Raw genomic sequence first — 25,715 nt, 5'->3', positions numbered from 1 at the left:
TCTCTCTCCTTTTCATTCTCCTTTCTATTTATCACCTTTTTCTCTTCCCATAATTTCTCTCTCTCTTTCTATCTTTCTCTGCATTGTCAGCTTCCATCCATCTCTCCTGTTTCCTCTTTCCTTCTCCCATCTCCTTTTGTTTTTCTAATTCTTCCTTTTCTCCCCCTCCCTATTTGACATAATTGTCTCCAGTAATAATTAACCTCCTGTAAGATTTCCATGCGATGGGAGTCAGCTGTTGACTCATACTTCCCCTTATCTTTCAACATTGTATAGTGTTTTCATATTCCAGGGAAGCAGGTTAAAACTGTCTGCGTCACGCACACGGCTCACTCCAGCCAAACTACGAGCGTGAACACTTTTTGTTTTTATGTGCGCCTGTGTCAGAATGCTAATTAAATATTAAGGGTGTAAGTCATGGTACCCCTGCCTAAATGCAGATTGGGAAAAGCGGGGCCTTTTCAGTGGGTTCCAAGGCCTGGGGCTCTTTTATCACCATGTTCTGCCAGTGCTGTGAACTTAGCCTTTCCAGAGTCTTATTCACTAAGCAGTCATAAGCTGAGACTCGTCCTGTCCAAGGGATCATGCTCTCCAGTTCCAAAGTTCCTGGGTAATATCCCATATTAGTAAAGAGAACTTTTTATTGACTTTGGTAGGAGCAGAACCTTGCTAGAACTTCACATTCCTGCCAGCCTCTACCATTAACACATATAGCCTTACTGGAAAGGGGGTGAAGCCACACAGGCCTCCTCATTTTTTTAATTGTTCAAAAATTTGGTATAATTTTGGTGCAGACTGTGCAGCTACACAATAGACGTTTGGGACTGGATGTCCCATTTATACTATATGTAATTAGGATATGTCCTGGGACCCTTATATCTGTCTCCTAGATCTGAATTTAGCTTAGTTCTATCTATCAGTCAATAGATATACAGTATAAAATGTATGTACTTGGCAAATAGTTGCGTGGGGACCCAAAACTTGGTGTTGCATTGAAATCCCTTGGTGTCTGCAGCTGTTTGATAAATACCAACATGTTAGCAGTAAACCACAGCAACCAAACAGATTTTACTTTAGTGAAAGCCTGTTTGGCTGCTGTTTTAAATAAGCCCCCAATGGAACAACTGCTCTTCTGATAACTAAGTCTCATCAACAGATCAAGGGTGAATGCTGTCAATGTACAGATATATTTTTCGGCAAGACACAACATCCTTACATAACCACACGGCAATGTCTGTGAATATAAACTAATCTAAATAAACTTTTCCCAGCATGTACACATTCTTATTCGTGACCTACTATTTTAATATAAAATCTAATATCATACATTTTATTTATAAAAATCGAATTTGGAAAGCCAATTTAGGGTTCCAACTCCAAACAAGATTCACTCATGAAAAACATGGTGGCTAAGTAATTCCAAGACTTGTGGCCCTGGGTTTAATTCCTACCAACAACAATTTTGCTTGATTTTTTGCAACTTAATGTCCTCTACATGCTTTTGCTCTGGGTATTTTTTCCCTATACCAGTCCAAAAGTATGACTGTTCCCCAGTTTGAGTTTATCATGACCGTATTACTGTGTTAATATTATTAGATTGCCACATTTTTCAAGAACTAATGTAAACCTTCATGTAGTCCTGTTTGGTACAACAAAATTATTTGCTGCTCTATATATTTGTGGGGAAATGTTCCTAGAAAAATAAATTCAATAACATGTTTCCATTAAGTTATATTAGTTTCAAAGGGATGGCCTTTAGGTTTTGAAAGAAAAGAAACATTTCAGGAACATGTTTGGTTTTCCAACATTTCTAAAGAGAAATGTCTTTCCATGCCACATGCCCTCTATATCTCAAAGTTAGGAAACTTATGATAAAAAGGTTGGGTCTGGCAGGAGGACAATCTTCACAGAATCCTCAGTAAGGGATCTTGTTGTGAAAATCTGGTCCTCATCAGATATTGTAGCTAGAATTACACAATTCCCATTAAAGTTATTGAACACTCAGTTCATACATGAACATTTGCAGATGCTACCTGACAATATTGAATGAATACAGATATATAGATGAATACATGTGGCTGGTAAATGCTACACCAAATATAAAAATGAAAAGAATTTTATATAACTTTTGTGATATCACCAAATGTCTGATTGCATTAGGTTTATAATGCAGTAATATAAAAATATGAATATCTAAATATCAAAAATGTTTAGACATTAGCAATGAAAGATTATATGAAATCTGAAGGTAGAAATGTAGAAGTATTTTTGTTGGTCACTTTTTCATTATTAGAACAGTCATGCTGGATATTCTTAACTGGCACAAATTATCCAATACATTAAGCAAGACAAGTTTTACATATACAAGCACCTTCATATTCTATAAATTCATCTTTGTGTTGCTTGTAATATCAAGTATTTTACAGTTAAAATTGAGAATAAAAAAATCTGATATCTGTGCCAAACCCCAAAAAGATTCTGACAGTTGTCCAATCACTAAAAATGAACCAAAAAACTGTTATTTGTTATAAACAATATCACAATAGTTATGTATATACCTTATAATAGTATAGTAGTTATAGTATAACAAGTATACTATATAAAGTATATATATTAGTATAACTATAAAATATATATAGTATATATATTAGTATAACTAGTTTTAAAGGTAAAATACAGACAGAGATTTTGGGCATACACAGTAATTTGTAAATTTTTTACACTACACGATTAATAAGTATTCTAAATATAAAGAAACCTTTTGGTTCTTGACTGGATAGCTTTAAGAGAATAACATTTCAAACCAACATTGAATTAGCAAAGAGGATTATCTCAAAGCTTGGAGAAATATGAATATGAGAATTACCTTATAAACATGGTAAGGACAGCTGACTGGATGGTTATTCCTGAATGACCCATATAAGCTGTCCAAAATATTCTCATACAGTAGAATACACGTTTGAATATTCCAAGCTAGTATTGCACACACATGAGAATGATAGACAATACATGCTTGGGTGGTGTGGAAAACTAATTTTACCAACCGTTAAACTACTAGTACACTGTTTTTGGTAACATCATAATTTCTACCCTTAAAAGTCTTATTTTACATGAACATATCATAGATAAGAATTATAGTGGCAGTGATGGCCCAAAAAAATCACACCTTGCACTTTTGTGAACCTTATTAGACCCCAGAAGCTGCTGTAACTCATATAGTTTCAATGCCACTAATTTATAGAAAAGGAGTGATATGCCCTGTGAATATTTAACATTCTGTCAACAAATTTCATACTTGTTATTGTCTTTTGGACATTACCTACTTACCATATCACCATGTAAATGATAGAGACAATCATATGCTTACTATATAGATTAAAATAAACACTTTAAAAAGGATATTGCACTTCCCGAGTAAGGTGAAATGTCAGACATATCTTGCATGTCTCCACACTCCGATTTGATGAAGGACAGGGAAAGCCCATCTGTAGAGCTGGGTGGATGGGCTGGAGAGCAAGGGTGGTGGTTCATGTGGTGGGATGACATCTTGGTCCTCAAACTGGTGGTCTCCCTAGTCAAGTCTAGGGACTCTGGGGATGACCTGTCTTTTCCTTGAAAGGCTGATGATGGGGCACCCAAAGGATTTTGAAATGGGTAAGCCATAAGTGGAAGAGGGAATGGGTGGCGAAAAGAAGAGGATGAGAAGCTTGCAGCAGCTGAGAGAGGGGACTGATGTAATGAAGGATGGTGACTACCAGGCGGGGGCCCAGCAGCAGCCTGCTCATTTGAATTTTTTCGAACAACTAAAGGCAGAGCTTCAGTTTGGTCATTAGAACTAGGCATCGGAACATTGCCAAATGTGTCCAGGGGGTTTGGAATGATGACATCGCCAAAGCACTGTAGACGTTGGTTGGTGGTATGAAAGTTGTGGTTTTCTCCACTCATTGCAAATCTGGCCTGAGGCATTTGGAGGGGTGGGAAGACCTGAGGAAGTTGGCGTATAGGCTTGGCAGAAAACACTTTGACCACAGTGTCCACTACCTGGGACATGGCTGTGTTCAGTTCTTGTTTCAGTGTTTCTGCCAAGTGTTTACCTTCAGGATGGAAAGTGCTATGCAAGTGATCTTTGTCCTTGGGTCCCTCTCTTTTGGGGTGATTATCTGGTGCCATGTCATGCTCCCTGATAAGGGCTCGGGCACGATCAATGAACTGGCCAGGATCTAAGTCAAACATTTCACTGTCTGACCTGCCCACAGAATCCTGAGCCCTAGCATCGATGAGTTCAGAATGCATGCTGTCTTCAGAAAGATTGCCATCTTCGTTATTCTCAGAATCAGTGCTATCGTAGATCTGGTAGAACTTCTCCTGCAGCTGGCGCAGCTGTTTTTGCATGTCCTCCAGCTGCTGTTTCAGCTGTCTACGTTCCTCTCGTTTCTGCTCTTTTCGAGCTGAAACCAGCTGCTGAAAACTCTGTTGCTGCTGCTGAGGCAGTTTTTGTTTGCGCTTGTTCTCTCTATAGCTTTCTCGGGGGCTTATGGACCGTGGGGCTCCCTCTCTTTCATTTTCATTGCCCCTCATGGCCACATTTGGGGAATGGCTCATACCTCTAATTATATTTTCAACCCGGGCACGCTTTGCTCTCAGGTGTTCATCACACAACCGATCCATTTCAAACTGGCTCAACGCAGGCCTGCCAAAAGGAGAAAGACACTCTTGGGGGCTGTCTCTTGAAGAGTTGCTGCATACATCCTCCTGATGTATCTCAGAGCCTGTGCTGGAGAGCCCACTGGCTGAGAAACCAGGCTCAACGCCACCATTTTTGTTCATGTTATTTTTCAACAGCTGGGAAATGATGGTCGCTCCAGGAAAAGGCATCATGGCATCTTCGTAGGAGTTCGCCCTCTTCAGCAGCTTGCGGAGTACATTTGACTTTTCCCCATCTGCATGCTGCACCACTGAATACTCAACATCCTGCTCGGAACCTTGGGGATTCATGGCACTGAAAAATGATGCTCTTGCTTTAGCAAAAAATGCAGATGCTGTCCCTACAGTCCTTTTCACTCCAATGTCAACTCTTCTTCTCTTGGTCTGCCTGCTTAAGAGGGCTGCGCTGTCATGGTCAGGCATCACTGGACTGTTATTGTGCCATCTTCAAAAGCTTGTCAGCTGGGCACAGCTCGAGAATCCTGGGACCCTGGCCAACAGAACAAAAGGACTGATGAATCATTTTCTTTAAATTTCTCCAAATTTCCTGACCTCAATCCTGAATAAAATGCAAAATGCATAGGCTGTGGGATTTATGGCACATTACAATTATTGCAATTTATTATGCACTCTGCCTGAAATGAAACATTTTTAAATATTTCTGCTTCACTGGTTTAAGATGGATTAAGATTTAAGAAAAAAACAGGAATACAAAATAAAATAAAATAAAAACTGCTTAAGCACCCGTAATATGATTCTTTTGCTCAAGTGCTTAAAAGGATACGGTTTATCTCCAGTAGTAGATTAGAAGAATCCTACTATAGACAAGCAATTGATTACATTTAGATATTATGGACATGTAGCCTTCTACTAAGGCGAGGAGAAATATAAGATGAGAAGAACGTCAAGCAGAAAATCATTTCAGGAAGAGTCACATGATAAAATTGATGTAAATTTGTAACTAGCTGTTATAAATGGTTTCGTTAACTATAATTTTTAAACAAGTCAAAATAAATCTCAACAACAGAAAAATTACAGATTCCAGTTATAAAAATTCTTCCTGTTTGCACAACACAATTTCCGTCAATTTTCCAGTAATGAAGCAAAATTAACTATAGCATGCAACAATTCATAGAACTTTTTCAGGCAGTTATCATAAGACTACTGTTTTTTTCAAAGGCACCAGAAATTCTGTGTTTACTGTCAACCAGCAATAAAATGACCAAAGATATGCTCTGAATCTGAGAAGTAACACAAGTTTGATGGTCCAGTTCGAAAAATGATGCCTTTACCAAGAAAACCACTATGTATATTTTACCCAATTTATCTATAACAAAAAAATTACAAATATTCTTTATCCAGGGATGACTTATAAAGGGCTGTATATTTTTCTATCTTTCAATCGAACCAATGAAAAACTTTTATGTTGACCTCAGTGATCAGTTGAAGACAAAACTATAGACTGTGCCCCCCTTTTCAATCTTCACCATAACCCTCTATAACTGTATACCATTCAATATAATTTATAATTTCATCTTAGTTTCAGAACCATTTCAGATACCTCTCCTATGGTAGTAGTCCTTGCAATTGTCTTGACCCAATAACTAGGTGGCATGGTATGTATGAATAAATGTTAATTTATCATGTATCATTTATTAAAGTGTTCATTTTACTTCTGCAATACCTTCACCCTTGTAAAGTTCAATATTTGTATACGTGAACTGCATTCATTTCCTTTCAATCTAACCCCATAGATCATGAGCTAAACCTTATGGAACAGCTACTCGTGTGCGGGGATTTGGAATGAAATGTGTTGCCGGTGTCATGTGACCTCAACTTTGTCCATCCCGGTGTGATAGACCATATTTTTTGGAATGCCTGGTAAACCCAAAAAGATATATGTGACAAATAAAAAAGTAAAAGCTTTTGAAAAATGAATAGTCTTCTATTTTTTCATCAATTTGTCACCAGCCTTATCTTAGATTCTTTATCCCTAGATTAAATAAAACATTTTGGCTATAAAACTTGGAAAAAATTAACTTTTTACATTGTAGTCAACTATCTCTACTTTTTGCTGCACCTCTCCTCTATCATTCTCATTTCCAACACCCTTCCCTATCCTTTTTTCATCTTTATCTCTTTTTCTCTCTTCTTGAGATAAAATTGAGCATGTCAAAAAAAAGCTTCTTTTTTTTAAAAATGGCATGTTCACCTAATATTAAACTATGCATTTGCTTAACAGAGCACATCTTAGAAATCATAGGGTATATTGCCAGAGGCTGCCTGCAGACTTTTTGGAATTGGTCCCATCTTTTTCGGTTCACCTGTAAAAACATCTATGCGCTCCCTAGGACTGCATCTGTGGCTAGTTTTAAAGGATGACTGTTCATGCAAATAGGCATCATTTCAGCATGACAAAACCATCACTTATCCAGAGAGTAGTCATCAAGAGCGTGCAAAAAAAGATAGGTCAATGTGAAAGAAGATGACAACACAAGTCCAGTTAAGACTGACAGCCACCATTATCATCGTAACAGATTTCTTTTTTTAATGAGCCAAAAAAAACAAAAAAAAAAAAACAAAATATAAACCAAAATTTACCAGTTACCCTAAAACAATAAATAAAATTAAAAAAAGGCATTTTGCTAGCAATGTGGCTGTAAAATTGCAGCTGGAAACATATAGGGGTGGCTGTGTTCCAATAAGTTTGCCATCTTTTTTTAATATTTATTTTAACATAGATCTATGTTTATTACAAGTATATTTAAATTCACTTGTTGATTGAACTAGGCCTAAATCCCATGGTGAAATGTAAAGCGTTGCACACACATGTCCTCTTACCCACGCAGAGTTCTTACAAGACGGTGCATAAACGTATTTATAGGCATAGTAAATATTTACTAGCACATGGCTTTAATATATATATAATGCAATATTTTCCTTTCCTATATTTGTCTCGCCTTATTTATTGCATCTTGTATTAAAGTTTCATAATTATTGGGATGTGCGTCTAACAAGGCTGCAAAGCTATCGCAGCAAAAGCAAAACTTAAATTCTATGTGGGACTTATAGCTGATCTATAGTTCTGCATGTTTTACAACAGGCTAGCCTATCATTCGGGGGTTATTTTAATTTAAAAGTTGACTAAAGCAATCCTGACATTCACTGTCAGTAATTTATACAAGCTACAAAATAATGTTTAAATTCAATATAGAAGCAAGATGATTAATAGAAAGAAATGTGTTTAAATCAAAGAGATGTTTAACTGCTTGTTTTGTTCTGGTTTTGCAGCTGCCAGCCGGTGATAAATTGACCCATTTAGCTACATGTCAGCGGCTGTGGAATACACATGTTGATCTTGTAAATAAAAAAGAAAAAGAGGAAAAAAGATCTAAAACATTTTAAACAACTATGTTACTAAAATATAGAATTCTATAAATTATTGGTGGGTCAATATCATTTTTTTCTTATATAAATAAATTTGTAATATGTTTATTTCTTGCTGTGCAACAAATTTAATTAATCACTGAAAAGTGATTTTCACCAAAAAATGCTACTGAAAAAAAAATTAAGCAAGAATGTAGGTTATAGATTTGCATTACATAAGGAAATATGTTTTAATAGGCAAGATAAAATGTAATAAATATGTAAAAAAATAATTTTTAACAAAAAAAATCTTTTATTCTGAACTTCGCTACATTAGGTGCAAAATGAGAATTTTAGGTTTCTTCATAAAGCAAAGCAGTTATTTTTTTAATAATAAAAATGTATATTTTAGTATTTTTTATTATCTCAAAAATAATATTAAAGTATTTCTCAGTTTGGAAAGTTATAAGAAGTATGATAAAAACTTGTAAAAAGTATGATCATAACTTGTATGGTATGGAAATGTGATGCCAATTCCAATAGCGTCCAATTTTAATGCACAGCAAAAATTAAACTAATCGTTTTTTTAATAATATTAAATAAATAATTCCATCTATAGGTAAATTTAATTGATATATAGGTCGTATATTTCTTTCCAACACTAAACTATTACCTGTAGTAATAATTCTGAACCTACATAGCTGCATATATTTTACATCATTTTTTCTTTTTTCTAAATTTTTATTATAAATAAAAAGGCAGATTATTTATTTATAGTTCCAATATCGCACAAAAAGTTAAAAAATTCTATATTTCCTTCTCTTTGGTCTGCTAGTATCTCTGACAACCTTACTATGACAGTTCCACGCATGTATGATATATTTTGCTTGACACTCCTATAGAAAATGTTTGCATTGAACTCTTCATCACTGATAAAAAAAGTTTTTTTCAACAAAATGCAAATCTATATTTTTTGTCTTTCTCAAAAGACTATTTAAGGCTATGGCAAAATTTAGGAAAGGGTATAACAAAACGACAGTATCCACAGCAATGTCTTAGGTAACTAATGTCGGGATACAGTAGAGAAGGTAGTTAAATCCAAATTGTAGTCAATTTATATCAATAAAAGCTGCAACAAGAATAATATTAGCTGTATATATTGTTTGTATAGCATTAGCATTGGAAAAATTTGTATGATAAAAAAAGCCAGGGTATACAAGATTTCACCTTCCAGTACGGAAGAGGTGCCCACACTTTCTGTAATATTGACACTCCAAGGAGTGGGTACTTCTGTAGAGAAGTTTGCTAGATTCCAAGAGTCTAAAGGGTTAATTCTAACTATCTTACAACAAATAAAATACTAATGTCAGGTGCAGCAAAGCACTGCAATAAAAACTCCACATGCCACTTGCATTTCAAGCTATTTTACACCTTTATATCTTAAGTTCCTCCATGTATGATTAATAAAAAGCAGAAGTATTGACTGTACAAAGGGGCACAGAAGTAGAAAGTGGAACTGTCACCAATAAACTGTTGCTGGGATTAGATACAGCTTTGTATCCAAACAGGTTCAAGGTAATCTCCAAGATAGTAGAATCTGTTTGCAGACAGGGGCGCTCAAGAAATGACTCTGTGGACAGATACCTTCATGATCTGACCATGGTGCAAAATGCAAATACAAAAAACAAAAAAACAACACAGACACCGCCATCAATGTCAGCAGTAACAAAAATGCAGAATAATGTTTGGTTATTGAAAATGTTTCAAATGGGTTGTCAGTCTAAAATAAGTAAAAGCACAAAATGTAACTGAATAGAAATACAAATTTTAGATGGACCGATGCAGGTTTTTAAATATTATAAAGCTTTAAGAAGGTGAAAATGGGACATTTGATAGGTTCTCTGTACTAGACAGGGAAAGGTCAGAAGTAACATTGGAAAGTATTATTTTACAGAATGTAGGTGCTTAGAACAAACTCCCATCATATAAAGTACAAATTGACAGTTACTGAAATTATACTTGAAGAACCAATAGAAATCTATCTTTAGATACCTAGCCAACAAACACCGTTCAATCTGTCCCATGCCATCAATCTTAAGGTGAAACGAAGGGACAGACCAGGTGATCACATTTTTGTGTTATCTATTGTCAATATTCTGGGAGTCTTTTTAAACTCCAAGAAAGGTCTGGTGCTTTTTACAGACATTGCAGAACTTGTTAACCGGCTTAACTTATAAATGCAGAAGTAATGATAAAACTGCTGAAGTTTGCTAAAGTTCTAGTGATGGGCAGTGAACAATCCCTTTCTCTCCACCTTCAGATCTCTCATAATTTGTCTACAACCTCGTGAACTTACAATTTCCCCCTTTGTGGAAAAAAAGATAATGAATAATGCAGTCAGTACTCAGCATGCAAATCAACTTGATACAAAAAAAAAAGTCTCACCAGGTCTGTTTGCAAGTCCCTTGCAAAGCTGGGTGTCCTTATCTCTAACCATAAACTCATAAAACACTCAACAATAGTCGTCTGGTAAGAACCTACTGAACGAAACGTTGCACCTGTCTTTCTTGACACAACGCACCTGTCTTGTGTTGCCCATGCGCGTTTTTGTTATGGTTCTACAATAGCAAAGCACAGGGTGGGGAGGGAGAGGGGGGATCAAAAAATAAAAAGAAGAAAAAAAATCTTTCATAGCAAATTAGTCAGCTCAGCTGCCTTGAAGTGAGTTTAACCTTGCAGAGCAAACAAGCTGAACAGAACAAGAGAAAGTGATTTTTAAAAAAAAATTGTAGGGGGTAAAAAAGGGAGACGCATACAGAAAAATTAATCATAAGTGAGCACGGTCGTTTGCATACGAGAGGATGCACGCTCTTTCCCCTTGCTGAACTTCCAAAAGAAAACAAGGCGCCTTCGATTTCAGCACTGAGCAGTTCCTTAGAAAAGCAACAGCATGTGCTCGCTGTGTGGCTCGAAAACGTCCCCAGTTATCTCACTACAGAACGCACTTGATCTGAGTTGCTCTCTTGTACAGCTTTCAACGTAGGCTGTTCTGCTACAACACAAGACGATCGCCAAAGAAAAAAGAAAAAAGCTTCACAATTTCAAAGAATACTTGCAAACGGCGGTCTCTCTCTGTCTATAACATCAAAGCTTTGCATCCTTAACCCTAGTGATGCTGAAGACACGGTGCGAGGCAACACGGGCCCCGGTTATAGAGCTGAGAGAAACCACCGAGAGTAAGTTTCCCATCAAAATTTCAAAACCTCCATCTAACAACCCATGTAAATCGGAGGAATGCCAAAGTTAGACCGCCCTTTCCAAAAAACAAGCATCCCAACCAAAGCAAGCCTGAAAACTTATCCAAACCAATTTCCAATAAAACTTATACAACGTTAAACACCGACCCATATAATCCTCCCTTGTTTGATTTTATATTCCCAAGAAAGAGCAAAGTTCTTAAAAAAAAGGGAAGTGAAGGATGCATGCAAATAGCAAGCAAATCATGACCAACAGCAAGAGATCACCTTGCACCTTGAACGAAACAAGCAACCCAAAAATAAAACAACCCCGAAGAACAAGCAAAAGCGGTAAAAATACACAATCAAAAATAATCAAACACAAACTTGCAAAAAGATTTTGTCCAGGATGCAAAAGAGAAAAAAAAAAATACAATGTATTCATTTGACTTACTCCAGTTAACTCCCTTTAGAGGATAAGCTTATCTCAATTAAGTTTCCATTCCACTGACTTAGTCAATCCTTAAGATGGACAGGCGAGAAGTTATCTGGGGGAAGCCAAGCTGTAGGCAATACTTACTCAAGAGAAGCTTTCAAACTGATCCTTCTTGCTGGTCAAAGACAGAAACCAGGATGCTTAGTGTATCTGCTGATGAACAGTACAATTTGACAAGGGAGGGAGGATGTGAGTGTATGTGTGAGTGTATGTGTGTGTGTATGTGTGTGTGAATGTGTGTGTCTGAATGACTAAGAGACAGAGTGTATGTGTGCCTGTGTGTATGTGAAGCTAGGAGAACAAACAGGAGGCAGAGTACAGAGAAGCTGGGAGAAGGCAACAGAGAGAGAGAGAGAGAGAGAGGAGAGAGTTCTTTTGTGCTTCTCTCCTTTGGCTGGCTATAATTGTATTAGTTCAGCAGGCAGAGCTCAGCTGAGGCTCCGCGCTACCACAAGATTTACTTTAAGACACAGCTGGAGGAAACAGGAAGAATCAACGTCATATTCCGAGTGACGTAAGGGAGGGGGAGCACACCAATCAGGAGACAACTTCAGAAGCAAGGTGGGACAGTTAACAGTCAACTTGGAGAAGCAAAAAAAAAAAAAAAAAAGGGGAAATTCAGATGGGGACACGAGAGACGGATGAGTCCGAGCCATGCCTTGGCGTCGAAATCCAGGATTTTTCCCTTTTTTTTAATCGTGCAACTTAAATTAGGATTTTTTTCATTTTAGTTTTGGAGAAAAAAAAAGGAGCTACAGAACTAATTTTTACGCATACCAACATCTTATCGAACAAAAAACGCACAATTGGCAAACATTTTAATACAGAATTAGCAAAAAAAAGGAAGACCTGGCAACTGTGGCATTGGCCGGAAGGGTTGGTGAAATTGGGGGGCTCTTACCTATTACTCCAATACCGGTTGCCGGTACTATACCGAGTTAGCAATGAATATTATTATTCAGTTAGGTGTAGGAAAAATTGTGTTTTGTATGCCAAATCTCCTTCTCAGCCTGACACAGGAAAAAAAAATTCAAGGTTACCCACATTACAAACCACTAGACTTGGTGCTATGCCTAACGACATTCGATCATCCTACAGAAAAATGCTTTGCAAAGTACGCAGATGTACCTTCAATTTGCATGTTAGGATTTCTGAATTTAATCACAAGAAGCTTTTTTATATTGATCTCAGTTAGTGCAATTAAAACTTTACCATTAAAATTTGTAAATAAAAAAAAGGAAAAGCAATAGATAAAAAATATACAGCATAAAAAATTATTTTAGTAATTTGAATCACCTTGAAATGATTAAAGTGAACAATGAACCTGCAAAAACACAACGGTAGATTTGAATGTGAAATTATCCAAGGCAATAGATGTGTGATGAGGCTTTGTGTTCACAGTTAGGAATATTATATCCCTTTGTAAAGGATTGACTGTTGCTAATATTATTTTGCTTATATCAATTTCAGTTTGTTGGGTCCACATACTTCCTTTTGTTACAAAGTGACCCTTAACGCGTATTGATATATGTAGAAATAGTAAAGGAAAGGCGTTGGGTCTGTAAAGGGTACTCGCCGGTGTCTCTAGCCTCTCTCTCTCTCTCTCCCTATAATTGACATCTCTCATTGTGCTTCCCCAAACCCCAGCACACTAAATAGCTGCTTCTGATCTAGCAATTATTGTGTAACGTCTGATGGACTAGATAGAATTTCTCTAGGAATCCGAAAGGAAAATGTCCAGAATGTTGTTAATATTCAGAATATGACAAACATCTCTGGTGTCAGTAATCCTGCAGGAGTGAAAAGGTTACACACTAATCAAAAGCCTGACTTTTACAAAAGATATGTCAACACTTCATAAATACGTTCGAGCTGAACACACGCTTATGTGTCTATTGCATGGAAGCGCACTCACATGTATGGGCTTTTTTTTTTTTTAAGCATTTGCGTTCGCTTTTGTGTATTTCGATACCACGGATATACCTTGAAAGTAAAGAAAAAAAAACACAGCCTTGATTTAATGTCCAGTTATATCTTTGCAGTATATTTACATGTCTTTTGCAGGATTTTACGTGTTCTTTTAGACTTTTGAACTGCACAGAAATAAAGTCCAAGGCCGGCTAATAAAGCCACCAAATGCATTGGATTTTGCTTGTGCTCACTCATACATAACACCCCCCTTCTCCCGGTCTTTCCCCTCCCGAAAGTCAAAAGTGTTACAGGGCGTTCGGTTGACAGATTTTGTCAACATGGGACACCTCGGCTCCCCGTCTATCACGGAGATCACAAATCACTATATAAGCAGTGACGCAGAATTCGGTATATTTTTATTATACATGACCCAAAAAAAGTGATTTGTATTACGTAGAGAAGGAATTTTTTCAATAGTTCACCTTGAAAAACCAGGGACAGTTCCAAGGTCAGGGATTTTTAGGAACAAATCTTCAAACTGTAGAAGTCAGGGACAGCTGATAAATGAAGGGTGCATTAAAAATCTGCGCAGGAACTGCAGCAGTGAGTACATTCCCGGAGCTAGAAGAAGTTATATTAGTAACTACCATGGATGTCTGATATCAGCATTCGTCTTCTGCCAATCCTCATTGTTCTGTTTTCCGATGAAGCAGAGATAAACCCAAATCCAGCTCCTTCCATGTACACCGGCAATTCAGGGTTCAATGTCAGGACAGCAACGAAATAAAATGCTCGGCCTTATATATGTGAAGATTCAGCTTGTTGCCGCTGCATAAAAAAAGGGCAAATAGTTTTTTTAGAACTTTTTGTTTCTTGGATTCAGAAAATATGCGAGGAAGAACGTGGAAACTAAATTATGTAATGTAATTTCTCTTTTAGCTAGAATATATCGGGTCAGATGGTTCAAGGAGAACTTCAGGTAAATATAAAGAAAAGTAAAAAAGTTGATACAGTTATGTTTTGAGTTCAAAATCTTCCATGAATTAATATATTGCTAGATTAATGGCCTGAAATCTATCACACAGTACATCACGTGAGAGAGACCTTGTCATAAGGCTTTGTTTTGCTCTATGGGAGGAGTTTGGGCTCCTTGGGGGAGGAAACAGCACAGGGAGCACCTCATGGGTGGGGTCATGACATGACTTTATTATATTTATAAATTATTATTTTCATTGGTGTGTGATTCATGAGCATTGATGCACAAAATGACCAATATTATTTAGGTTCACATTTTTACTTTCATACATTGGCGACGTTCTATTTTCTTTCCTAGAGCAAATATATACTATTAGAAATATAGGAAGATGGCATTGCTGACTTTCTTAGAAAATGCTAATTTTCAGGCTTCTTTCATTTCCAATATCTCCCGAATATCATAGACCCAGAATAAGCAATTTTGTAAAAAGTTGGCAATAGCAGTCTATATTGCATCTTAATACAGATTAAAAGCCAAAAAAATGTCATGTGACCCATTTTCCTTACCTCCACCTGGGTATGTGATAAGGCCCTGGATGTCAAATGTAGGCCCAGAAGTGGGAACTGTAATGTTGGCCCAATGGAGAGACTTTGTGGGACTGGTCTTCTGTATCAGACCTTGGCAAGATGAAGACAATGAGATGGAAGAAGGTAAGTAATACTAATACTACACCCCCTCAGACCAAACAAGCATTAGACTGGGAGTTAGAGGGCACCCAGGTCACACTTTTGTGAATTTACCTTTCACAAAGCTTACCAGAATGTCAATCATCAGTATTTGTATGAAAGGGAACCTGAGTACAGGTAAGCTATATAATGGAAAAGCAAACACATTTGTGCCACCTTTAAAAAATGCACATCTGATACCCCTTCATCATCATCCCTTGTAAGCCAATAAGCCTCCTCGTTTACAAGTTCAAGCCCCACCCCCAAGGAGCCAGCTGTGATCTGCTGCTGTCTAGAAGCACTTTGAAAAGCCTACCTAATCTTGCCAGAACAAACTTGATTAAAAAGGGTGAATAAAGTTGCTTCGACCTGGCATTAGCAGTTCACTGACTGATTCAACCCAAAGTTGCTCATTATGTACTTATTAAGAAGAAAGACATTCTTTTTTGATGGTTTATTAAAGATTGTGTATTGTGCAAATATGTCCATCTTTAAAATGGAATGACAACCTAATACACAGCCCAAATAGGAGTATATATATATATATATATATATACTATATATATATATATATGTGTGGGCAGGTATTGGACCAGCCTCTCCTGTATGCATGTTTACAGTGTTAGACTGACAACACAATGCAAACCATTATAACCCTGATTAGATTGGAGTGCTAAACCTCTCCTTCCTCAATTTTCAGAGTATCACAGAATGATATAATACCAAATTCAGGTTCTAGGTGTATTTAATATTACACACAATGATTATATAACTACCTATACAATAAAATATTTGTTTCCCACCTTCCTGGAGTTTCACTTAAAAAAAACAAACAGTAAAAAATGAATGATCCTAAAGAGTGACTGTATTGTTTTATAAGTTCCTTCCTTAAAATACCGCCTAAGCTGTCAACACATCTGGCGTGCCGAAGCGAACGCACAAAATAGGTAAGATGGTACAAAGGTGCAGACACGCCACAGACACAAAAAACAACATGAGCAGACAATGGGTAATAAGAAGACAGATCCTCAGCTGTCAGGAGAAATAGCATTTCATTTTTGTTACACAGGAAACTGGCCCTTTAATCTCTAACCTCACATTGGCTGAGGGCACATGGGAAGTATCATTCAGATTGTGATGGGGCTTCCTGGTCAATCTGAGTAAATAAGCAGAGTCAGTTGCAGTTACAGCACTGGACCAGTAGAGAGCGCTCTACCATAAAATAGATTTCTCCATTCTCCCTTTAACACTTGATGTATGACTTCAAAAACTTTGCTTTGCCCTCCTATACATTGCAAAATACATGACAGATGTGCTGAAATAAAATAAAAAATAAAAAGGAATATTTTAATGTTAGAAATGATAAGACTGCTCTGAAAATGTGAAAATGTTCATAATGTGATATATATTCTTGTGATCTACTGACTTGCATTGTTCTCAATGGTTAATAAAAATGAGCAGGGTGACAATACAATTTAAGACCCCCCTCCCCCACCGTTGGGTTTTTGACCACTGGACGATCTTTATATTTTTTTCCATAGAGCTTTTTCCATTTTTTAAAAGTTTTCCTATTTTTTAAATATAAATGATTTCCTCCCTTTACTAATCATCTGGCAGAAAGTCCATCCACAGAAGCCTGATTTTAGCTTCCAGCTGGTATGTGGAAACTTTAGAGATAAACTGCAGGCTAGTAGCACAGCGATCATACCAGGGCTATTATTGTGTATCTGCAGTCATAGTCAGCAAAAATGTACCAACTCCAACTTTACAACTCTAAATAATACGTATAAGGGGTAGTATTACCTGCAGAAGGGTTTATATTTCTTTCTAAAATTAACACAACCATCCCACCCCAAAATCCAAGTGACTTTTCAGATTTTACTGCACTTAGAGCAATAAAGCTTTGCCACTTTGCATCCTGTAAATGAACAATGAATGAGCAGCAGCAAACTGATAAAGTCAGCTCTCTCCTCCTGCAAGCACATGTGCATGCAGCACACCTGATTGGCTCACAGTGCTAACTCTCTCTTTCTCACTCTGAGCCCTGCTGTACAACACATTAGGTGTGCTGATATCAAGTGAAAGTTATATTTACTTACCTGCACTAGTTGCACTTTAAATATATTTCATTAATGTTTTAATTCTTCTGTGCTTTGCCTTCCAATCCTTCCACAGTTCTTGTCCCACTTACATTTCTGACCTGATAGAAAAATACTCCCCCAGCCGCTCTTTCTGCTCCTCCAATGACCTACTAATGACTTCCTCACTCATAACCTCATCACACGCACGGCTCCAAGACTTTTCTAGAGCTGCCCCAACTCTCTGGAATGGTCTTTCTTGTCCTATTCAGCTTGCTCCTACTTTCTGCTCATTTAAAGGAGCCCTCCTTGAACTTCTGATGGTCCCGCAAAGTTTTGGCGAACCAATTTCGCGAAACTATCGGAAGATCGAGGAAATTATAACAGGAGGATTCACAGGATGATTCACAGGATTCCCTGGGAATCCTCCTGTTTGCGAGCCCCGGGGCACTAGAGGTTAAGTAACCGTTGGGTTCTGAGGGCTAAGTAACCTCTAGTGCCGCGGATCGCACACCGTTGTAAAAATCAGCGAGAACATTTTTTTTTTAATTTAAAATTCGACCTCAAACGGCGAATTTACACCGGCTGTTCTCACCTAAAGTAAAACGGCTGAATTTGCCGCAGGATGGAGTTTTAAAAACTTGCTCATTCCTTCTCAAAACCCATTTTTTAAAACTTGCCTACCCATCCTCTTCTGACTTTTGAAACTGTCACTTCTTCCCACCACTCCATACCCCCCTATTTTTGTGTGATACTTCCCCCACCTACTAGATTGTAAGCTCTTCGGGGCAGGGTCCTCTCCTCCTCCTGTGTCACTGTCTGTATCTGTCTGTCATTTGCAACCCCTATTTAGAGCTGCCCCAACTCTCTGGAATGGTGTTCCTCATCCTATTCGGGTTTCCCCTACTTTCTGCTCATTTAAAATAGCCCTCAGAACCCAACGCTTCAACCTCACCTACCCGTCTTCTTCTGTCTCTTAAACCCTCACTACTTCCCACTATTCCATATCTCCCTCCTATTGTGTGATACTTCCCAACCCCCTAGATTGTAAGCTCTTCGGAACAGGGTCCTCTCCTGTGTCACTGTCTGTATCTGTCTGTCATTTGCAACCCCTATTTAATGTACAGGGCTGCAAAGACAAGGCTAAGTTCTGTGGTTTTCGTTTACTCCAATTGCTGCATTGATGAAAAATAAATGGGGGGGGGGGGGGGGCATTGTGCATTTATTTGCAGCCCACCCATTCTGATACATTGTAACATATGTAGGTCTGCAGGGCATACAATTTAGTTAAAAAATAAAAAAGAAAGCTAGAATGTAACAATCAGTAACATTTTATTATGTGAGATTTTTGGGAAATTAAAGTTTCTTTATTATAAACTGCAAAAAGAGTTGTAACTGACCATATATGGAGGTGGGGGGTCAGTTGATCACATGACCTATGGATGGTGCAGTTTGTATTCTGCACCTTGTAGGCAAAGTTAAAGCCATAATGATTTAGAGCCACAACTCAAGGAACCTCTGGGGAAAGGTTCCTTGGAACCCTGGATGAGAAAGCCTGCTATACATAGCTTTTAAAATGTTAAATCTGTTTGAAAAGAGCACAAAAATGCCGGTTGAACCGGCCAGAACATATGTAAGCTGGTAACTTTTTGTGTTCTCTGTCTTTGCTGCACTGTTATCAGTTACATTGCTCCCAGCTATCTCCAAGTACTACGGAACACCTACACCATATATTATTGTTATTACAAAGTATTTTTGTAGTGCTGACATATTATGCAGCGCAGTACAAAGTCCATAGTTATATCACTAGCTGTCCAGCAAAGGAGCTCCCAATCTAATGTCCCTATCATAGACATATGTCAATATACAGTCTAGAGTCAATAAGGGGGAAGCTCACCAACTTAACTGCATGTTTTTGGAATGTGGGGGGAAATGAAAGTACCTGGAGGAAACCTACACAAACATGGGGAGAACCTGCAAACTCCATGCAGATAGTGTCCTGGCCGAGATTTAAACCTGGGATCTAGCACAGCAAAGGGCAGAGTGCTAACCACTGAGCCACCCTGCCACCTAAAATAGATGTAAGTAGAGGGGAAGGTTGTAGTCCAAGTCAGCAGAGCAGCCTAAAGGTGACAACTCTCCTCCTTGTGTTGATACAATAAAGGGTGTGAGACCTTTCCTACAAAGCCAGGGAGTGCCATAATCCCAACTTTCTGGGATGAAAAATAGGAAAACCTTTAGGCAAAAGAAGTATTTAGGCAAAGGACAAACTTCTGCCAAAGCTTCCAGTTCTTGTGACAACAAAAGATTATTAGGCAAAAAACAATTAGATAACTCAGTGCTCCTTGGCCATTTTAACTTGGGGGAATGCTTGAAGAAAAGTCAGGTCTTCAGGAAACCCTCTCTAAAATTCCTATATCCACAAATCCCAGTACTCTAGCATGGTGGCCAGTGGGAAAAATGTCACCCTTACCAAAAAGTTAATTGCCCCCAATGCTAACTGACCTTAGAGGTCAAATTGCTCGTTGCCTAAGGATCCCCTAGAAACCTCTGGAGAACCCTGGCTGAGAACCATTGGGATAACCCCTTTGTGGACAGTATGTTTTTTAATCCATAGTACTCGCAGGCCAATTTTACACTTCTTATTTGAATTTGTTCTGATAAAGGATCAGATCTGAAGGGAAATCAGCAGCTGACTGATCACCAACAACTGGATTGTTTTTGGATTTCTGATGTGGATAGATCAGACATATTGGTAGATATGTTCACAATGGCCAGGGGGTTGCAGTGTCATTACTGATTCCAATGTCAGTGAACTTGCTGCCCTAGGGAAGATACTAGAAGTAGACTCTTCCCATGGCAGCCCCATAGAGAACGAATGGTGCCGCAGTGAGCGGTATTGTACAATAAGGCAAAGTGCCTACCGCTGGAAGCTGCGTGAAATCTCTCGATCCCAAGGAAAGTCTGCACCCACCAATAAACTCTGAAATGCTTTTATTCCACTCCTTCTCTTCCTTTCCATTATCTTGCCAAAATTACATTTCTGAAATTATAGTGCAGTATAATAATAATTAAAAAAGATGCACCAAGGGTGATGGACAGAGGGGCCGGGTTCCAAAAGAGGAAAAACCTTTTAAAAAGGGGCAGTTGGGAGCTCCAAAGAATTACCATGAAAATATAGAAGGAAACTAAATCAGGCCCAACATTTTAGGAACGATAATCTGTACTTTATTAGCTTTTTATTCTTCAGATACATTTATTGTATGCAGATTTGTACATCAGGTGGGCATATGAGGATTGTCCCTCCAAATCCAGGACAGTTTGGTATCTGTGCACCCACAGGACTAGGAGATGTGGTTCCTCTGCAGCTGCCGGTATACAGCAGGAGAATTTTTGGCCATCGGCCACGGCTACAACATCACTTTTGTGAGGATGCAAAATCTAGAGAGGTCATACAGAACTTGCGGAGAATAAAACACTTGACATCATCTAGTTAGAGAAAAGACTTTGTGTCACAAAGAGGTTTTAGCCATGGAGGCTTCTCTCGTATTCTCTCTTTAGACAGGGCACAGCTGATTTTAGGAGAGTTGACAATTCACATCCTGGATAAATCTCCCCTTTCTTCTCCAGCGTCTGATCTGCTGACAGGCTGCATCAGGTACTGTGTGCAAGCAGGATGACATAATGCATGGCGGAGGTGAGGGGCACAGGGGGTCAGCTTTGGGTCTTTTGCTTACCATTCAAATACTTCTAGAAGGATTCAATGTAAGACAAACACACATCAACGATAACACGGGACATGCTTACCCTCCGAAAGTGACACGCGCAGCATGGTGATGCCTTTTGCTGCCTGTAAGTTCAAAACTAAAGTCCTGGTACATTGAAAAACAAAAATAGGTGTTCTTAAAACAGAGACCTTGTTACCAACCTAATAAAAAGGCAAAATCACTGAAATCAAGCTGATGATTTTTCTTGACTATAGGCCTATAGCCAAAACATATATGTAGCCACGGCCAAGGATGACATGTTGGATCAGGCAAGGCCATACTAATGTCAAATTTCCAATATCATCCTTTGACCAGCTAAATTGACTTTTTCAATGTTCGCAAATGGTAACCTGATGTAGTCTGATTGCCTGTCCCATCTATTAGTACTGTATTGGCATTGGATTAACCACAGTGGTTGATGACTTTTACCCCTTTAACCACTGGAAAGGTCAAATTACCAATAAACCTTCTAGGAGCCATCCTCATAATAATGGGAAGGTCAGGAACTCCTCTGTGTTCCTCCCATGTTGTAGTATCCAATCCTATTTGCACTGATCATTTTTTCTTTACATTTAATTTACCTTTAAACTTGTTAAAAAACTTGACTACTATAAGGAGTCAACCACTTTTCACAATCTCCTCCCATGCACATCATAACCCTCACTACTTGTGGGACTGTAATTCCTGTATGTGATGGTACAGCATTGTTGTCCCTTTTTTTGTAGCTGCTGTGGTACTTACCCCCGTCTTCTGCATCAAGGGGTGTGACATCACCCACAGGTGTCACAACGTCTCTCCAAAGAAATAAAAAACCTGGATATTGTGGAGCAGTTAAAACCTTGTAAGAAGACAAACCAGTCCATTGCAAGAGCTTCTCAAAAGATTTAGCTGTCCCATGTTCATCAGGAATCTTCCTGGAAGGCAATGTCATTCTCGACTTGGCACCATGGGCAGAAGATGAGGGTAAGTTAATTATATTTCAAACTTAGCCATTCTTAGCCAGGGTCTCATGGAATCCTACAGCTCCTTCAGAAGTTGCCAGTGGTTTCTTGAGATGTGGTGGCTGGACCTCTCATAAAATGATGCCTTCAGAGTTCTGGGGCCAACACCACTCAGCTTAAACCAAGGACCCTTTTAGTTGTCTGTATAGGTAACTACTTATAAATGAGGGCATTCTTCCCACTGGAAATCAATGCCAATACTATTTACCAATGACTGATTAAAGCAGGAGTTTCTCACCACCTGAAATTTTTTCAGGGTTCTTCAGGGGTAAAAATATTGATAAAGTTGGGTAATTTTACACCTACTAACAGTAAGTGATTTGAGAAAAGGGAGGTCTATATTTGGTAAGTGGACCTTCTATTTTAGTAGAAGCTGTGGCAGTAAAGAGTGGGAAACCCAAAGCCACCTGGAATGCTTGCATCACATATCCCAGGAGGCTTTGAGCCGCTCCTTCTGTGCATGCCCGATCTTGGGCATGAGCAGACGGGCTTTGCTGAAATGTAAAAAAGAAATTCCCACATGTGCAGAGAAATTGGCACTTCGTTTTTTACAATTTCAGGAAGAAATGGCACTCAATTTTTTTGTGCCTGCCCAGGTCGATCAGATGATATAGGAAGGAAGAAGATGGAAGAAGAAGGTGGTGGCCCCCCACTGGTTTCTCTGTGCCAGAAAAAAAGAAGAATTCCTCGACCAACTGGAATTGGATTGAGGAAGGATAGAAGGCCATAGCTACAACCTCTCTTCTTTACCTTTGGCTATCGCATACAAGACCTATAAATCAGGGGGACACATATATATATATATATATATATATATATATAAATATATATATAACGCTGTTGTCTATACCAGCCTTTCTTAACCTCTTTTATATGGGGGGAGCCTTGAAATAAATTCAAGTCTGAGGGAAATCCTGACAATTGTATCAATATCCATACCTAACAATGCTTTAACTTGGTGGTTGGTGGAAGAATGACTAAGACATAGCTGGCCAGGGGAACCAATATCACCCTTACAGATAGCCAAAAAGATCATTGGTGTCAGTGATCGGAGAGGCACAAATTGCTGGTTCTGGAAGAAACCCCTAGCAACCTCTGGAGGATCCCTGGTTGAGAAACACTTACTCGGTCCTGTACCTATGAGTCCTCTCAATTCTACATAATACAGATGCAAGGCAGGGATTGTCATGGATCTAATTAAGTTCAATGAACCTCCAGACCGCCTGTAACAGTGTTGTTAGTCTTGACTTCAATGAGGTGGCTGCTGACACAGCGGGAGGGTTTTTACTTTTATTCTAAGGGTCTTGAATTGATGAAAATAGACTTGTATCAACAGAAAAAAAGGATAGAAATTGAACAAAACTAATCCTATTAAACACAGTAACAGGTCTGTGAGCTGTAGAGATTAAACACAGGAAAAGGGGGTAAGTGCTACTTCACTTTCACTAAACTAATGTGACAAGTTGTCACTGAGAATCTTTACAGCTTGTTAGCAGACGACTAGCTGATACAGAGACATGTTTACTACAATTTCCTTCCCGCATGGCTTTCCATCGCCGCCTTCAAATCCTAATCCTTAATGTGTCCTTCAAGTGTTAACAAAACTGTCCTCACGGGATGGCTGTACACACGGCTGCGCCTCAATGCCTCCTGTCTTATGGGAGTTTCATCCAAACCAAATTTTTTTGGTGTTGATGATCAAATTCGGGAAATCAAAGGTTTCCTCAATATTTGTATACTGATATATCAGATTCATAAAATTTAGCAACAATATATATATATATATATATATAGCAACAACAATTGTAAGATTCTTTGTGCACATTGAACAAATCCGCATGCTTGAATTAGTGAAATCTGGAATTGTTTTTTACATGTTTGCTGTTGTTTACATGTTACTCTGTCATAAAAAGAGTATCTTCCAATAACAAACAGCACTAAACAATAATTTAAAGCAGCAAAAAAAAACAAAAAATAAACTTTACCAACCCATTTAAAATCAAGCAATAAAAATTACATTTTATTAATCACATTAAAATAATAAAAACAGAACACCATCTCAAATACTTGATTGATTCTTGCCAAACTTCAAACAAGATCTGTAGATGATATTTTTCTCTACGTGTTTCGCGGAAACTCACTTTGCTTCATCAGGAGATCGAAGAAGTGGTCCTCAACCTTTTGCAGGTCGCAGACCACTAAATGCATGGACTCCAGACTGCCTATGTGTGGGGAGCCATGAGTCACCCAAAAGGGAAGAAACTTCCCCCAGAGTGACGCCATGATGCCAGCACCCGCTCAATTTCCCATCGCAGGTCAGAGACACAACCCGCTTGCCTCCCTGAGCCTCCAATGTCTCCGGGAGACATGGTCCGCGGCTCTGGACAGTGCACCCCCCCAAGTGGCGTCCTTCTCCTGACCCCGCTGGTGGATGCTCTGTCCAGAGCTGTGGCCCACCTGTAAGACGGACCGGGGTCCAGGGATGTAGTGGGGCTGGCATGCGTGGGAACGCAGTGCCCCCACTTTTTTTGGAAATGGGCCCACATGCACCTTTTTTTTTACAAAGAATTCTTTGGTGGTCCACGCTCTGGCCAGTCTTCCCCCCAATGTCACCAAAGTAGCTTAAGTTGTCCATAGAAATTGATAAGGGGAAATCTTCAAATGAGAACAATTTGCAGCATTCTGTTCTATGGAGAAGGAAGGGAGGAGGAGTGAGCGGTATCTTGCTGTGGTTCCCTTCATAGGAGTGAACAGCAGTCATTCCCAGTCACTTGTTCATCAATCTCTCAGAATGGCTTAATGAACAGTGCTGGGGGACCCCTGCACACATGTCAGATTTTTCAGAAGACAAACCTGATCGGCTGATCATAGAGATACTATAGGAGATGCATCACAGCACTGCTGATCTTTTGTAACGTATTTGCAGACACTTTCTTTCTACATGTGTCCTCTCCTCCTCCTGTGTCACTGTCTGTATCTGTCTGTCATTTGCAACCCCTATGTAATGTACAGCGCTGTGTAATATGTTGGTGCTATATAAATACCATTGTTTTATTATTATTATTAATATTATTATTAATAATAATAATATTATTAATATTAATATGCACTCTAGCAGCAGTTTCATGGCATTGTTCAACAGTGTTATCAGCAGCTTGACTGCAGTTCAGCTGCCTAAAAATGCTTTACCATATACTTGGTTAGCTAAGCAGATTCAACCATCTTCCAGCACTACAGTCTAGGTGTCCGCTTGTCAGACCTATCAGCAGTTTAGTATAAATAGAAGTTTAACCTTAACCTTTAAAAAAAAAAATTAAACTTTTTAAATCATCAAAATACATTCCAGGTGCATTAAATACTAAAGGAGTACAAAGTGGTCTCTCTGCAGAGATCTGACACGCCCCCTGCTAAGTGATATCCAATCAGCAAAGCTCATGCTACCTACTGATTGGAGA

General features: G+C 38.5%; 1 protein-coding gene across 5 annotated transcripts in view; it reads right to left on the bottom strand.

The window, feature by feature from the left end:
• The window catches only part of PROX1 (prospero homeobox 1), a 59,366-nt gene extending 47,118 nt beyond the window's left edge, over positions 1 to 12,248 (bottom strand). Inside the window, exons 1-2 of one of the 5 annotated variants that reach the window (XM_072409854.1) lie at positions 11,887 to 12,248; positions 3,404 to 5,194 (exon numbers count right to left, since the gene is read on the bottom strand). In XM_072409854.1, the coding sequence (XP_072265955.1) occupies positions 3,404 to 5,127 (1,724 nt within the window). In that variant the 5' untranslated portion in view covers positions 5,128 to 5,194; positions 11,887 to 12,248. Of the gene's footprint in view, positions 1 to 3,402; positions 6,568 to 11,886 lie in introns of those variants that run through there. The other 4 variants (XM_072409857.1, XM_072409856.1, XM_072409858.1 and 1 more) reach the window with 4 other exon arrangements.
• Between the last annotated feature and the right edge of the window lie 13,467 nt (positions 12,249 to 25,715).

This window comes from Pyxicephalus adspersus, chromosome 4, assembly GCF_032062135.1.
Source record: "Pyxicephalus adspersus chromosome 4, UCB_Pads_2.0, whole genome shotgun sequence".
In the NCBI taxonomy this organism is placed as follows: Eukaryota; Metazoa; Chordata; class Amphibia; order Anura; family Pyxicephalidae; genus Pyxicephalus; species Pyxicephalus adspersus.
This window is presented reverse-complemented; position numbering and strand designations above follow the sequence as displayed.